The sequence below is a fragment of the Centroberyx affinis genome, unplaced genomic scaffold, assembly GCF_046629955.1.
Source record: "Centroberyx affinis isolate AG114_WGS23_722 - 3 ecotype Tasmania unplaced genomic scaffold, CSIRO-AGI_Caff_v1 ptg002917l_1, whole genome shotgun sequence".
NCBI lineage: Eukaryota > Metazoa > Chordata > Actinopteri > Beryciformes > Berycidae > Centroberyx > Centroberyx affinis.
The window spans coordinates 58,547-74,060 of NW_027281039.1; the positions used below are offsets into that span (position 1 = coordinate 58,547).

Sequence of the window (15,514 nt, forward strand, 5' to 3'; positions counted from 1 at the left end):
GTTGTATATTAAACTTAGAGACGAGGCTAGTTGCCTGGTAACAAATGAGGTGAATATGCAAGGCGAAATAAAGAACGACTTGTTCGGCTCCTGCTGGAAACTTGTCGCAAGGGAGGAGTCTGGTGATATTCACCCTGATGTGGGATTCAGGAGAAAATGCAAGCCTTTTCATATGTTATCTACACTATTTCTTTTAAAACAAAGGAGATGCAAGCCTCTGCATTGGTAATACGAGCCTCTGTAAGTTATCTGCAGCACAGGAGAATGTGCACTCTGTATAGTGTTTCCACTGTAAATATTGCTGCTAATACTATTTGACAGTCTCTGCAATTATGCCAAACTAAGACTGTGACCAGAAAATCATTATGGCATATTAAATTCTCTGCTTGAAAGGTAATAAATATGATTCTGAAGACCTGATCCCTTGGTTTTAGAGTACTGTGTAATAGTTAAGGTGTTACTCTTCAACGCTGTACGCACTGCAAAGATCACCAAGTCTCCTGGATGACTCCAATACACCAGCAGGCCTTTCAACTGTGTAACTGCCTACTACACCAGCAGAGGGAGCCAGAGAACATCAGCTGGTCATTATTGAGATGCATGAGGAACAGCGAGGGACTCGGCCAATGACGAGCCCATTGCATGGCACTGTTAAGTATGGTAAAATATGAAACTCACGTGAGATATATATATATATATAAACACCATAACATACTTGATATACCCGGAGGAGAACTATATGCACCATGTTCTATATGAAGCACAACACCTTTTGTTAGTAGTAACATTTGCTTACACTCACATCAAACTCCAAAGGACCTGGAGCTAGTTGCTTGTGATTTGAAGAGTTAAACATCTGCCTTACATGGTCCCTCTTTTCCCGTTAATGGCACATTGGAGAAAACACTCAGTGGAATGAGGACAAACGTATACTGTTACAAATGGCACCAGTTTCCAGAGAAATGCATTATGAATAAACTTGCAGCCTTGTTGAAGAACAACATCAGACACTGCGTTGTGTTCCGGCCCGGAGATACGGCCGTGATAGAAAGAAAAAAAAAACAAGGAAGAGAATCAAACACTGAGTCCGGGGATGTGAGACGTAGGCCTGCACCGAACTGATCCTGATCCCGTAACCTAACGATCCCGTTCGCATGGGGAGCAGAGGATGGCGGAAGAGGTAAAATGCATCGCTGCCATGACAACCGCGCCGCGCAGTGACGAGAAGACGGTCGATAAAGACCGTCCGTGTGGTGCAGGAAGGTTGTCCTCGCTCTCTCCACCGCGCTTGGAGCTGGCACAGTACCTTTCTGATCTGGGTGGAAGCAATATGTGTTTCTCTTTCTGAAAGTGGTCCGTACAGGAGGTGAGTCCGACAGAGTGCAGGGCAGGTGGGATGAAAACCATCTATCCTGTCCTTGGCCGTTTGTTTACACATACACACACACACACACACATGAACGCACGCACGCACGCACGCACGCACGCACGCACGCACGCACACACACACACACATGAACGCACGCACGCACGCACGCACGCACGCACGCACGCACGCACACACGCACACACGCACACACACACACACACACACACACACACACACACACACACACACACACACACAAACATAAAGCCTCTAAATATACTGGCTCAAAATTCCTGCCCTTTGACAAAAAAACGTCATCTGAGATCCTGTGAGAAATCCAAAACAACTTCCTATTCTCACAACAGTTGAATGTCCTTGTCGGTGGTGAATATATTTGCTGTTGCTCCTGCCCCCTTGTTGTTGTTGTGTCTAAGGTAAGTTTCAGGTACAGGTTGTACATATAGATGCAGACACATGAATTCTGCATCATGACTTAGCTCCAGGCGCTTACAGAAAGGGATCTGGTTCTGTTACAACATGATCCACTTGTATGGTGAAAGCAAAACTGTGAATGAAGAATCTATTGGGTTTCTTTTTGTCTAATTGGCAAGTTAAAGACAGGCCCTTCATTTGATGTATCCTCCTCCTGACTGGTGTTCTGTCATAACCAAAGTGAAGGAGATTTTGATTTCCCCCTACTGGAATAGTAAATTAGTTTTTTTTTGCAAGTTTTGTAGTTACAGAGTATGCAGGTTGAGCCTCGGTAGTGTAGCCAACTTCCCGGTTCATCGTGCCGGTTCATCATGTTCTTAACGTTGTTTCTGTTGGTGCTGCAGACTGATTGAGCCCCGTGGAGAGGGCTCAAAGCGACTGGGTCTGTTTGAGTGGCTGGAGCCAAGATGGCGCCTCTCCAAGACTTTCAGCTGCATGAAGGATGTTAGCAGAGAGAGTCTGCTTTCACGTGGAGTATTTTGGAGAAGCCAGGTCTCTTCTTCAGAGCCTGAAAGAAAAGGGAGGGAGGGATATCAGAATGCGGCGACCCGTATGGGATTTTCAATAAATATATTAATGTGAAATTATTCTATTGCCCCCTGTGGACTTCTGTCTGTCTTCTATCTTTTCTTCCAGGAGCTTTCCCCTCATTTCTGTGATGAATAACTTACCAGTCTAATGTTAGGATTTTCTTAGATTCTTCGGGGAGAATGGAGCCTTGAGAAATCCCAAATTGGATCAAATACAAACGTGAAGCAGATTACTGGGGTGACTGTAACAGCAACAGCCACATTTTGTGCTAGTATTAGAATGTGCCAAGAAACTGATTTATAACAGCGGCCGAGAGAAAAAAATAAGCACAATCCTCACTTATACTGCATGCCGCTGCAGAACAATGAGGTGCAGGTTATAGATACATCAGCTTCACCTCCACAGAATCACTCCTCAAGAGGGTTGATTAAATACAAGAGGAGAACGCTGGCTTCCTTTCAACAGCAGACTTAAAAAAAGACGCTGGGATAATAATAAATCATATTTGGTTACAGCTCTGGAGAGGTTACCTAACTGCTGTGAACAATCCCACCATCTACAGTGCAGCACCCAAGAGGGACTCACTGTAACTGACTCATAAAGGCAAAACATAAATAAAAGGCCTGGGATTTCACAGCTATTGTATCTCTCTCTCTCAACTGAGCGGTCAGCTATAAGGCATCTGACCTGAGCGTGTTTCACATCCTCTCACAGCAAGACTCTTCTCGACTGAGCTAGCGCCAGCCAATCGCTTCCACCGACCATCAAGGGGACTTCAAGGTTTGAGTCGTGGTTTCAGCATTGTGTAGTCGTAATAAAAATAGATGCGTCTTACCCACAGAACAGCTGGTAGCTAGATGATTGTAAGGGTTAGTCATGTGTATACAGTGGTGTAACAACTCCAAAGACTTGTGGGAACTGGAAATACCAAGACTCTCTGTGTTTGGACCACTAACTGAAATAGAAATCTATGTTGACAAGAAAATCAAAGTAGAAACAAATACAAAGTGCAATAAGCTTGGCTTTGAACTACTGTAGGTAGGTTTCACTCAATACTACTTTGTGGATATTACCATATTTAGTGGGATCAACTGTTCCAAGGTCTGTATTTACTACTCTATAGTACTCCAGTACTCTGTAATACTCTGCAGATATGGTACAAATATGAAAAAGACTGGAATATTGACGATTTTCTGTCTTTATTTTGTCTATCTTTTGCAGTGTATCTAGTTGAAATACCTGTTTATCAAACTGAAAACCGTGTGTGTGCTCAGCATTACCTGCAGCTTGTTAACCATCTCATCAAATAGCTTCCTGGCCTCGGGGCTGTTTGGGTCCTCAAAGTAGTCTTCTATGCCAATCTGAACCACAATGGACTTTAGGTTGCGGCACACGCCTACATGGGTGGAGAGAGGTTTGAGGGAGCAGCAATGTGGATGTCATCAGGGTGTTCTCATAACAAACTCATTCTTACAGTTATGAAAAGTAAATACATAATTTTGTATGATAATTATTGAATCAAGTGAAACAGGAGGCAGGTCTCATGTGACTGAAACAGGCTGTAGTTTAACATTAAAACAGTATTGTAGAGAGTAAGAGAGTGGAGGTCGGGTGGTGGATGGGTGGGTGGACACATTTGCCTTTGACTGCTGCGACTTGGGTTCAATTCCTGACTCATGCAAAGAAGTTGCTTTAGTCAACTTACCTTAACCAAAGTTTTAGTTGTCTACACCTAACCTTAAAACAAACCTTAACCAAATTTGTTTCAGCTGCCTAACCTTAACCATAACCTTAACTATACCCATAGCCTGTTGTTTTAGTGCAGGTTATGCAGCTGCCCATACAAATCCAACGCATAGGTATAGTACGAATCAAGGTGCATAACTTTTCGTAAGATATCATACAAATGTTGTATGAGAAAACGTTGCATGCATATTGTAGCTACTGACATTCATTCAATGAACACTTGCTAGAAGTGTTTTGTACAACCAATGCTAACTCAGTCCTAATGTCAGAAGGACAGCATTATAGAACTGCAACACCCGTGTTTTCACCACAGGAATGCATTCTACTGTAGTCTGTGCAGCATCTGTAGTGTTCAGACTCACTGTTGAAGTGCAGCAGGGCCTTGGGGGTGACAGGGGTGGAGGTGAGCACCAGCATCTCCAGGCCCTTCAGGCCCTCCCTGCAAACTTCTGCTGCCACCTCCTGGTTGATCTCGCTCACATGGTCCAGCTCCAGCACCTGCAGACGCATGCAGTTCCTCGCTGGCGGGAGGTGAAGGGAGGCGAGGAGGGGTGTAAGGAGGGGGAGTAGAGACGCAGAGGCGGGGAAGACAAAGGGGGTAGAAGGTAGAAGGAATAGAGGAAAGGGGGAGAAGGTGAAGATGATATACAGCAAAGGCTACAGTAGGAGATAAAGGCTTAATTACGTTCACGTTCTCTACCCATCTTGTCTAAAATGCAGATTGCTATGAAAAATATATATATATATATTTTTTTTAAGATTTATTTTAGGTATTTCATGCTTTATTTGACAGCGATAGTGTGAGAGAGAGACAGGAGGGTATGGGAGAGAGAGAGAGGGGAGGACATGCAGCAAATGACCGCGGGCCGGATTCCAACCCGGGACGCTGCGGGAAGGACTGAGCCTTATATGGTACGCGCTCTATTCAGTGAGCCACCGGGGCGCCCCATGAAAAATATATATTAGATTTACTTTTCCAAAACTGCAATAAAGCCAAGAAATTGTTCACAATGCATTTATCATATTGACCATAAAAATGCATTGTTTAATTAGATGGCAAAAAATATAAGGATGACAAATTGGAGTCTTATGGTCGCAGGTCCCAAATCTGCCCCAGGTAAGTCCTACCCACTGTAGAAGAAGACTTCAAATGGAGCATGTGAAGTATGAGTAGACAGCGAAATAATCATTGATACCACTCCTCTCTCATACAACTAAGAACAAGATCAGTTATGGATTTTTTTGTCTATTTCATCAGCAAAGTGTCATGGGACCAATACACAGAGGATGGACCATAATTTTACGCCCAAATAATTAGGTAGGAGACAATGTAAGTGTAAGTATAATATTAATGCAGCTGGCACTACTTGTAAGCAAATTTTGGTTGTTTTGTTATGCTCTACATTGCTCCATAAGACATTTTTATGAAGGTAGAGGCAGGATACAGACTGAACTCTCCTCATCTGTTCTTTCTTTCCACTATCTGTTCTTTCCTTTTGTCAACTTTGATTCTCACTTGCATCTCGATAAGCATGCAGCACTTCTCTATCATCAAGCCACAAATGTTATTTCTCTCTCTTAGGCCTAAAGACCCATTCACATCTAGAACAATAACTATAAAGATAACTATAACTATAAAAATATTTAAATCATTCTAACTAAATAGAATGCCTGTGTTCCCACTACGACGATAACTATGAAAAAATCCAAAACGAGAGCTATAATTTTTGGTTTGATCTCAGAGGGTCTCAGATTTTTGGATGCAGAGACAACGATAAAACTGCTTCAGCCAAATAAATTAAAGTTGTAAGAAAGAAGGGGGCAGGAGAATTCGGTAACTCACTCCAGTAACGGCTTCGTATGCAGAGGAACTGATCACAGATATTGCTGTAGTGTGAATACTTGGGCACCAATGTATCGTTATAGTTTATAGCTATCTTTATAGTTATCATTCTAGATGTGAAGGGCCTTACTGTTTCTGTACACTGTATAGGAGGTCCTGAATGAAAAAGCAGTGCAGTTCCAAAAGAATATAGATGGATATCAAGTAATTTAATCTTTTAAACTGAAATAAACAGTATGATACAGTGTATAGATGACAAAAAATGTTGTGTTCCCTTGTGTGTGGATAGCAATAAGACAAGTACATGGAACAACTTGTTTTGAAGAGAAAATGTCATGGAAAAATAAATTATTTGTTGAAACTTTACATGATTTCCCTTCTTATAATTAAAAAAAATACAAGTGGCCAATGGCTGAGTGGCAAACAATATCAAAGAACAATTTACTGGCTATAGATAAATGACGTCACTTATACTGGACCCATGGGATTTCATTTGACCATTTGTCAGCGATCTGATTACATACAAGTGTAGTGTCATGTTTAATGCAGTTTAATGTCGTAGCTGCCACTCCTGAAATGTAATACAGTCTATGGTGAATCGCTATTCTATACACAACATTTACCCAGTGAGGCGAGGCCCTGAATGCCACACCCAGCACCACCCACACCGAGGGCGCGGAGGTGCGGCCAGCATCTTCCTATGGTCTGTAGGCATCGGTTACTGAAGCGAGCGGGCTGTTGGCTGAAAGAGACAGGATACAGGCCATGCCCATTCATTTACTAAAAACACGCAGCATGGTCTTCATTAGTCAAAAAGGTGCAGAGGCAGTATGTCCCTCAGTCTCTTACCATGGATGTAGTGGCGCCACTTGCAGGGAGATGATGTCTCTGCAGCCTGCTCCGAGGGCCCAGATCACCTCCTGGCCAACTGGGTCTGTGGCGCTCCTGGAGCAAAACAAACACACACAGTTCACATCTATATTAAATGTCGAAAGCATAAAGTTAAATGCTGTTAAAGCAAAGCCACTGTAAAGTCTTGTGCTTGTAATACTGGTCACTGTGTGGCTTTCCATGAGGATCTTGGTCCTAAGATAATCTTTTTTCACACTATAAGTCAATGATCTTTAAAAGAACGCCGGACTAAAATGCATTGGGGAAACCATGCCCTGATCACATGACCATAAACATCACTATGATTTTGCATGTTGGGCATGGAAGCTGCTATCAGGTAAGTGCCAGGTAAGCACTTCAGGTAAGATGCTTCATGAATGAGCAGGGACCCTGGTGTTGCAGTCTACCTGTAGGTGACGGCCTGCAGGGCTCGGCAGTAGCAGCTGGCCAGCCAGAGGGAGCGGTCTGTCAGCAGGTTGGGGCAGTGAGACACTTTCAAGATCAGCAGGTTGCTTCCCGTGGCTTTCAGTATGGCCTCCAGACCCTCCTCCAGACAGCCACTGAGATGGAGCGGTAAAAGAGCGACAGACAGAGCAGGGGTGGTAATTCTCTTTCCTTGAGCAAGGTACTTCAACCATTTATGGCACATAACAGAATGTCTATGTCTGTCCTTGAGCTGTACTATAGTCTGCAGAAATTGTGAAACCCATAATGGAACAGAAGAATAGATGCCATTTTTTACAGAGAGGGTAGTCTGAGAGTACAGTGTAGTCTGAAAATACTGAAATGAGAAATAAACTCACATGCACAAACACACACACATGCACACACAGACACACACATACATACAGATGAGAGAGAATAAGATGGCAGTGGGAGGTAGTTGAGGGTGAGAAAGTAGTGTGGCCCTGCAGCTCTACCTCGTTCTAGAAAGAAAATGTGTCTGTCCATCTTGTCTTTCTCTCTCTCTTTCACACAAAAACACCTGAACCTATGTCACTGGATATCAGTGCAGTATTAAATGGTTATCTCAACTTCAAAATTATTCAATATTTAATCATATCACCCCATGTTGGCATCCTCTCATCAATCAATCAGCACAATGCAACGTGATTCCCAATGCCAAAACTATACACGTTGTAATAATAAAATATTCCAAGGTGACTGTACGTTTAAAGAGACACGTATGGCTACAACATCCCTACCTGTGCCTGCACTTCTGTTCCTACTGTGTGTGTGTGTCTCACCGTGTGCTTTTGAGGTACTCCTCCTTCGTTTCCTTCTTGCCCCTCTGTCGTGGTTTGAGGTTTTGCAGGATGAGCGAGTGCGTCTGAGTGCACCACTGAGACAGTGTGCCCAGGAACTGAGAAAGAGACACAAGGATGACTGAATATAAATAGTATATACTGCAAAAAGCAACAAAAAGGGTAAGGGTAAACCTGCCTTGACAGGCTCTGAAACAGCTGTGGAAGTGCTCTCCTGCAGTCTCCTGCGATTACAAACGAGTGACTGCGTACAGCGTTGCAGTGTTCACCTTGGAAGAAATGCGAGCGTTCTCCAGCAGCACTCTGGTCCACACAGCTGGGTGACGCGCCACAAACTTCCAGTCGCGGCAGATCTCAGCGGCCCGCAGCAAGGTTTTGGTGTCCAGGTAGGTGAAGATACAGAAGAGGGCCGCGCGCATCTTCAGGATCTCAGGGCTGATCACCTCGTTGGATTTAGACGGGCTCTTCTCGTGGCGGCACGGCTTACTGTAGACGCCTTCAGACCGACCTGTGGGAAGGGGAAGCAACGGTTTGTCTTTTTAACTGCTGCGCAATCAAATGCTTTTTTTGTTAATCTGCAGAAAGGCTCGCCACCTGACTACTATGAGCCTCTTGTAGAAGCACAATTCAAAAATGAGTGAATTAATTTAACTCAGAGAGAGAATATTCAAGAGAGAATATTCCATGCTGAGGGAGATATACTTTACTGCACAGTTTTATTATAGTAGTCAAAAATCTCTAAAGAAGACTTTTAAGTAATTGCATATCAGAAATGGTAAAATGATATTCTGTCACATGGTGGCGCCAACTTTCAACTTGACATGCTGAATCAGTGCATAAAAATGTTTTTTTTCTTCTCCTTTTTCTTCTATTTATGTCTATGTATTGGCTGATACCATGTGTCCAATCAAACCCAAGCTTATTCCTCCCAGCAAGATCGCTCCTAGATGAGTCATTGCATCTTTGGCCTTGGAAGGCGTCCTCTTCAAAGCAACAGGGCTATGAACCATTGCTTATACTCTCTCTCTCACTCTCCGTTTGTTTCTCTTTCTCTCTCTCTCTCACTGTCTCTCTCTCTCTCTCTCTCACACACACACACACACACACACACACACACACACACACACCGCCTACGCTCAAGACTGCCAAATGAACTGAACAGCCAAGCTGTGTTTTATGCTTAGAGAAACTGTGTGCTTGTAGATACATACCATCTGATAAAACCTGGCAGAGACTCTCTCAATAAGGAGAGCTACGTCAGAGCATAGGAATGGCAATAACATGTTGATTATTATGTGAGAAGAATCTATTTGAGTTTATGGGACAGTCATAGCAGTCCAGACAAATTTGTCACAGGACTCTGGCCCAGTTTTGCTCCTTCCCGGACTGCCATGCTACACCTGGCACTTATAATGAACCCAACAGCAGGTGGAGAAAATGGCGGGCAGCAGCAATGAGTTGAGCAGGGCAGGAAACTAAGTGAGAGATGTACAATCTGTGTTGGATCTGAAATGTGTGGACACGACTGGCTTTCTTACTTGGCTCCCCCTCTCACAAAAGCTCAGACCTTAATTTAACTGAGACAATAAAACGGAAATAGAGTGCATTTACACATACAAATACTCTCTATCTCTCTCAAACGCACAGATACACAGAACTGAAAGACTATAGTGATAGGAGTAGCAGTTAATGCAGTATTTTGTTTGTTGTGACAGGCAGAGGAGACATGGGACCCCTTGCCCTCAATTTGTTCCATATAATCTCATGTCTAATCCAGACTCCAGGATTTGTAGAATGGTCTTTAGTCAGTCTGTGGGTGACACAGCTCCTGTTACATTCCCACAACTGCAGCTCATCCTGACCTAGATTCACATCAGTCACTGTTCCTCTGGGAGTAATCTCAAGGCAGACTATTATACTGCTGGTCTGTGAATCTGGGCTCCCGTGTGTCTCAGCAGTTTAGTCAGACATGCTCATGGATCTACTAGTTTACGCAGAGCCCCTACCTGCGCTGGGGCGGTATCCGGCCCTGCCGTGGTGAGGGTAGGGGGCGGCAGACTGCTGGACTTCAGCCACGGCCCTCCTCTCCTGCTCCCACATCTCCACTTCTGACTCAGTGGTGCGGGAGCCCACGTCTGACACGTCTCCCTCCTCCCCTTCGGTGCTGTTCCGGTACGGCCGCCGCTGCCAGTTCTGGATGGCCTGTTTGCGGAGGCCCCAGCTCCGGGACACGCCGCCGCCCCCGGGGGAGCGCTCGTAGCCCCCCTCGCCCAGCCGGCACTGGACATGGTAGTACTGGGCCTCGGGACACTCCTCCATGGGATGCATCTCTACGCTGTCGCTGTCGTAACCCCCAGAGCCCTGTGAGACAGACTTGAGGCGCCCTGATGCACTGTGGGAAAAAAGAAGGGAGTGAGTGATGAGTAAGACTACCAAAAAAATAAAATGAATGATGGCTAAATGAATGTTTTCTTTTTTTATTTTGGTACGCCACACAACATGACCTATTGTATTATGAATAATAATAATAATCATCATAAAAAATATAAATTCTGTGGTTCAAGCCCTAATGACTTTTAAGCCAAATATGAGCTACATGCCATCATTGAATAGGCCACGCCCACAACTACAACCCAAACCAAATCATTATGCTGGAGTTGTTCGTGGCAAGTTTGCTCGATCTGGTCACCGTGTTTGGTGTCATTCAGACTTGCATTGTGTGAGATAAGGCCTTTCAGAATTTTAAATATCACTACAGCGCCCCCTTCCAGCCAAGTTGAATGAAATTTGGTACACAACGTCCTACCAGACGAGGCGGCCAAATTTTATACTAATTTTGCAAATGCACTTCAAGCTGTTATATTCTAATACATGATTACTATGGCATAGGCCACGACTACTTTCACCAATCACAAGCAAACAAAATTTTGATTAATGCATGGTCCTGTATGTAGACAATATTTCATAAATTGCATTTGCATAAAGACATGCATTTGTGGCGCCCCCTCCTGGTCAATTTTGGCAAAAGTGTCACAGTCCTTTTGTGAATTCACCCCACAGTGTCTACAGCTACACACCTTCTCACATGGTGAATGTGATGGTGAAATGTCCATATGATTCTTAAATGAACCTCCATTTTAATATACATATAGTTCAGTCCCCATTTCATTCTATAAGATTCGTACAGGTGCACTGAGGAAAACAACGTTGTTGGTCTTTAATTTGAGAAAATTAAGAAATGTTGCCACAAAAGTAGGGGACGCACTGAACCACTGGAGCAAAACGAGCCAAATTACAAATTAGTGTGACTGATGAGGAAGAGCTGCATTTCAGAGGATTTACAGTAGAATGAGGGCGGCTTTTGTACATACTGCAACAGTACTTAAAATAACCTCCCCCCCCAACACAAATAATGAGCAGTTACAAATACCAGCCTCTCAAAAAGTAGGACATTTCTCTTTCTTCCGCTATTTCTTCCTTGTTCCTTCCCCTGTTTGTCTTTGCATAATGAAGAGAGACGAAGCATCTGCATGCATCATATTGGGAATGAAAATGAAAGAGTATCATGGGTGACACTGTGACACTGTAGGTTGCCAGTTACAGACTCTCATCACCATTAGTGCCCTGCAGATGAGCTGCAAATTTGAATTCAGATCCACCAAAACTTACCAAAGCTGTTTGTTTATTATAACAGCATTCTAAAAGAGGACAAAAAAAAAGCTACTTAACTCAGTAGCGCTGGCCAAAGCTATACAGGGCACAGGTGAAATCAGTGGAGCATAATCAATCGGTAGAGTTAGCTAATTGGGTAAAGATCATTATTTGAAAAAGTTACAGCATGGTGATACAGTTTTCTGATTAGTAATGCACAGTGGGACTGAATGTGAGCAACGGAGCCTTTCTGGTGCAAAACTGACGCACGCAGAATGAAGATTGTTGCATAAATATCTGGTGAAGCCGATGTCAATAAATCAGTGAGACTGTTGTGCACCCAAGATGAAGACCATTTATACATCTAGGGGCAAAAATATCATCTACAACAAACATAACCGACTTGATGAACAATTATTAATAAGCAGAGACAGAAGGCTTTGAGGGTTGTTGTTAGGCCGCTGTGTGAGCGGTGCCATCTATGATTCAATGGGGAAGGCCTGAGTGGTCTGTGTGACGTCACGGTAAAGACACACATTCACACACCAAATGGGAATGACAGTTGTATTAGACAGAAGATTATGCCATGTCCATGTGTCTGACATCTCAAGCAGACATCCAGAAACCTGCACTCACAAAAACACTTAAAAGTACTACAGCCACATCTTATGTAGAGAGCCAGCCTATCTTTACCTCAGTGCACCTATAAGAATCTCATAGAATAAAATGGGATCTATACACTATTCTATACTATACTAGTCTATCTATTCATATTTTTAAAGTAGACGTCAGTGTGTGAAACAACATACAAGTAGAGACACCACCTTGTCAACATTCACCACACTACATAAATACATTACTGCATAAGTATTGCAGTATAAATGTAGTAGGCTATAACCAGGCGGCGAGGGAGGGGGCGTGTCTTCAAAGCCGCCTCAACAAAGTGGGAATGTTGAAGTTGTAGCCAGACCGAATATACTACAGCAAATCTACTGTTGGTTGAAATGCAAATTAGTTCATTACATCAGCTGTAATTTAAAAAAATATATAGCCTACGGCACAAATTGTATGTTTGCCCCTATTTGAGGTTTTATGTTTCATTGTCTCAAATCAGTGGGTTCAAAGTTGGCCAGCAGCCCATAATGCACTGGTGCGTCACTATCTTGGAGCAAGCCAGCTGAGCAGGAATCGACTCGTGTGTTAATATATTACTTCTGATTGGCGGAAATGACTACAGGCTCTTGACTTGCATCCTCAAAATAGTAAGTGCTACAAATGTGGGAGAAACAAACTACAGTGGAATCAGACAAGTCGTAGAAGTAGTGCTGAAAACTGTCTGCAGGCTTAACTTCAGGAACAAACAGCAGCCAGCAACTACGTCTTCTATATCAGTTAGCATAACTAGCACCGAATATGACCTGCTGTACTAATCATGGAGGCGTCAACAATGGCATTGCTGCTGCTTTTCATTGTTTGAGTGAGGCGTTGTCACTGCACCACTGTGCTTACAAGCTGTATCCCAGAGGCCAGGCAGCGTGCGCAGTAGATGGTGGTGGAGAGTTATGGGGCTCATGGGGTTCTGTTATATTTCCACATAACTGACACATTGTGTTTCACTTCAGCAGCTCTTACTAGATAAGAAAGATGAGGTGTGCTTTGGGTTTTGTGTGTGTGTGAGTGTGTGTGTGTGTGTGTGTGCATGCATGCGTGCGAAAGATAGGGCTGCCGCTCTGGTCTACTGAAGTAAATCTGTTTCCAGTAGAGGTTGAGTCGGTTCCATGGAGCACTAGATCACCAGCTAAACCAGAAATTCTGCTTTCTTGGCAGATAAATAAATAAATACACAACATTTTGTATAGTCCTTCTCTGAAAGTGGAGTTCACAATGCAGAAACAGAGTTGGCCCTGTCTTGATCTTCTGCTTTGTGTTCACTCTTCCCTGACCTTGCCACTAATTAGTAACTGGACCTCAGATCATGTACTGAGTGGTGACATGACGGCCAGCTGGTGGTTAGAGTGGCCATCTTGTAACCTGCAAGTCACTGGTTTGAGCCCCCATGTCAGCTCATGTTCATCCCTGCCAACTTGTCCTAACACAAGACACTGCACAGCTCCCTAAATAGCTGACTCTGTGCTCGAGGCCCTATATTAATACACTATTAATTAATAATAGCGTGTCAGACCACATTTGGTTGCGCTCTATAGCTTTACCATGAGGCCAAAACTGACAATTTCATCTGAAGCTGCAGGACATGTTCTATCTTTGACATGTAGCACTTTTCCAAAATGATGAATCAAGCTTATATTCTCACTGTCAAATCATTTGCCCCATGGGCTTGGACCCTGCTAATGGCCGCTTGCAGCTGTATTTATTATTTTAATTATCTGAAGGAGATGAGCAAAGAAAACTAATTCCTAATTGCACTATATGTAATATGGCAATTGGGAGCTCAAATAATCCTCCTCTCCTTACTTGATGACGGTTTAGTGAGCTACAATTATGTGAGGGTCTCTGTACTTGTACTGCAGAAAATACTCTTATCTAAAGCCACTTACAGCACAGCGCTCCCCTGGGTCGATTCCATTTCAATCCTATCTACAATGTCAATGATCTGATATTCTCGATGTGGAATAGGAGCGGTGTGCTGACTTACCCGGTGCTGGGGGAGGAGCGGCGGTCTGACACCTGGTACATCCCCCTCGTGCTCCCAGAGATGCTGGAGTTTCTCTGGAGACAGATGAAAAGATGCAGATGGGAGAAAAAAGGAGGGGAGGGGGGCAGAAAAGTGTTATTAATACAAGGTCTCTGTATTTCCAGTAAGCTCCTGAAGAGGGAGTGATGCCCATCGTACTCTCGCTGTATCATTAGTTTACGGTTTAGGGTAAACAACACAGGACCATAGATGCTTTTGTATGGTCATTTATTGTACAACAAATATGTGTACCCAGCTACTATACTCTAAAGCATAGTAAAGAAAACCCACTGAAACCTTAAGCACAGGGGATAGATTTTATTATCAAATTGTTGTCATGGTATGTTAGTGTCGCTACTAAAATGAAATGAGCACAGCAGAATAACCACCACTTGACAAATGCCTGCTGGGGAAAATAAAATAAAAAAAACAAATGGTAAATCAAATAGCGGCCTGTTTTGCTGTTATTCTGGGAATCTTTTCTATAAATATTTCAAATGAGCTCTCAGAAACTCAGATGTTTGACAAACAGAAGATAATCAGGGTGGAAGTGAACAACAGAAGTCGACTACAAAGTAAATACATGTGGCATCTCTGTACGGTTAACTGATCTCCCCTCTCACAGACAGACGACATGAGCATGTAAAGTGTGATTGGTGAAAGCATCAGGCCTAAAGCCAGGCCATCCATGGATATGAGCTGATCCTCCGTATGAGTGGAGAGCAGTGACAAGTTGACAAGCATGAGACAATCAATCAAAACATTTCATGAAAAGTCAATTACCTACATCCATCATTTGTGATACTAGAGCAGTTGCTTTATCACTCTATTGAGACAGACAGAAAAAGTTTGTCATATTGTAATATACTATCACCATCTTTACGATAGTCTAAAATGTTTGGTTGGAGCTCTAAAGACCAGAGGCAGTTAATAGCTGAAAATTAAGGAAGTGTATCTGGGTGTGGGCGTGCAATGTGAGTCACATTCTTTCTATCGCCTGAAAGCAAAATCCTCCTAGTCACTCTTTCATACAG

The 15,514-nt window shown here is 43.4% G+C and overlaps 1 protein-coding gene across 1 annotated transcript; it reads right to left on the reverse strand.

Annotated features, from left to right (window-relative positions):
* Positions 1-2,235: 2,235 nt before the first annotated feature.
* LOC139658466 (F-box only protein 41-like) lies at positions 2,236-14,515 on the reverse strand (the record flags this gene model as incomplete). Its single annotated transcript, XM_071536600.1, has 10 exons — positions 2,236-2,369; positions 3,673-3,788; positions 4,501-4,659; positions 6,605-6,723; positions 6,831-6,926; positions 7,280-7,432; positions 8,120-8,235; positions 8,407-8,645; positions 10,144-10,529; positions 14,442-14,515. Coding segments are annotated over 10 exons (1,521 nt in total), but the record flags the coding sequence as incomplete, so codon positions are not given.
* Between the last annotated feature and the right edge of the window lie 999 nt (positions 14,516-15,514).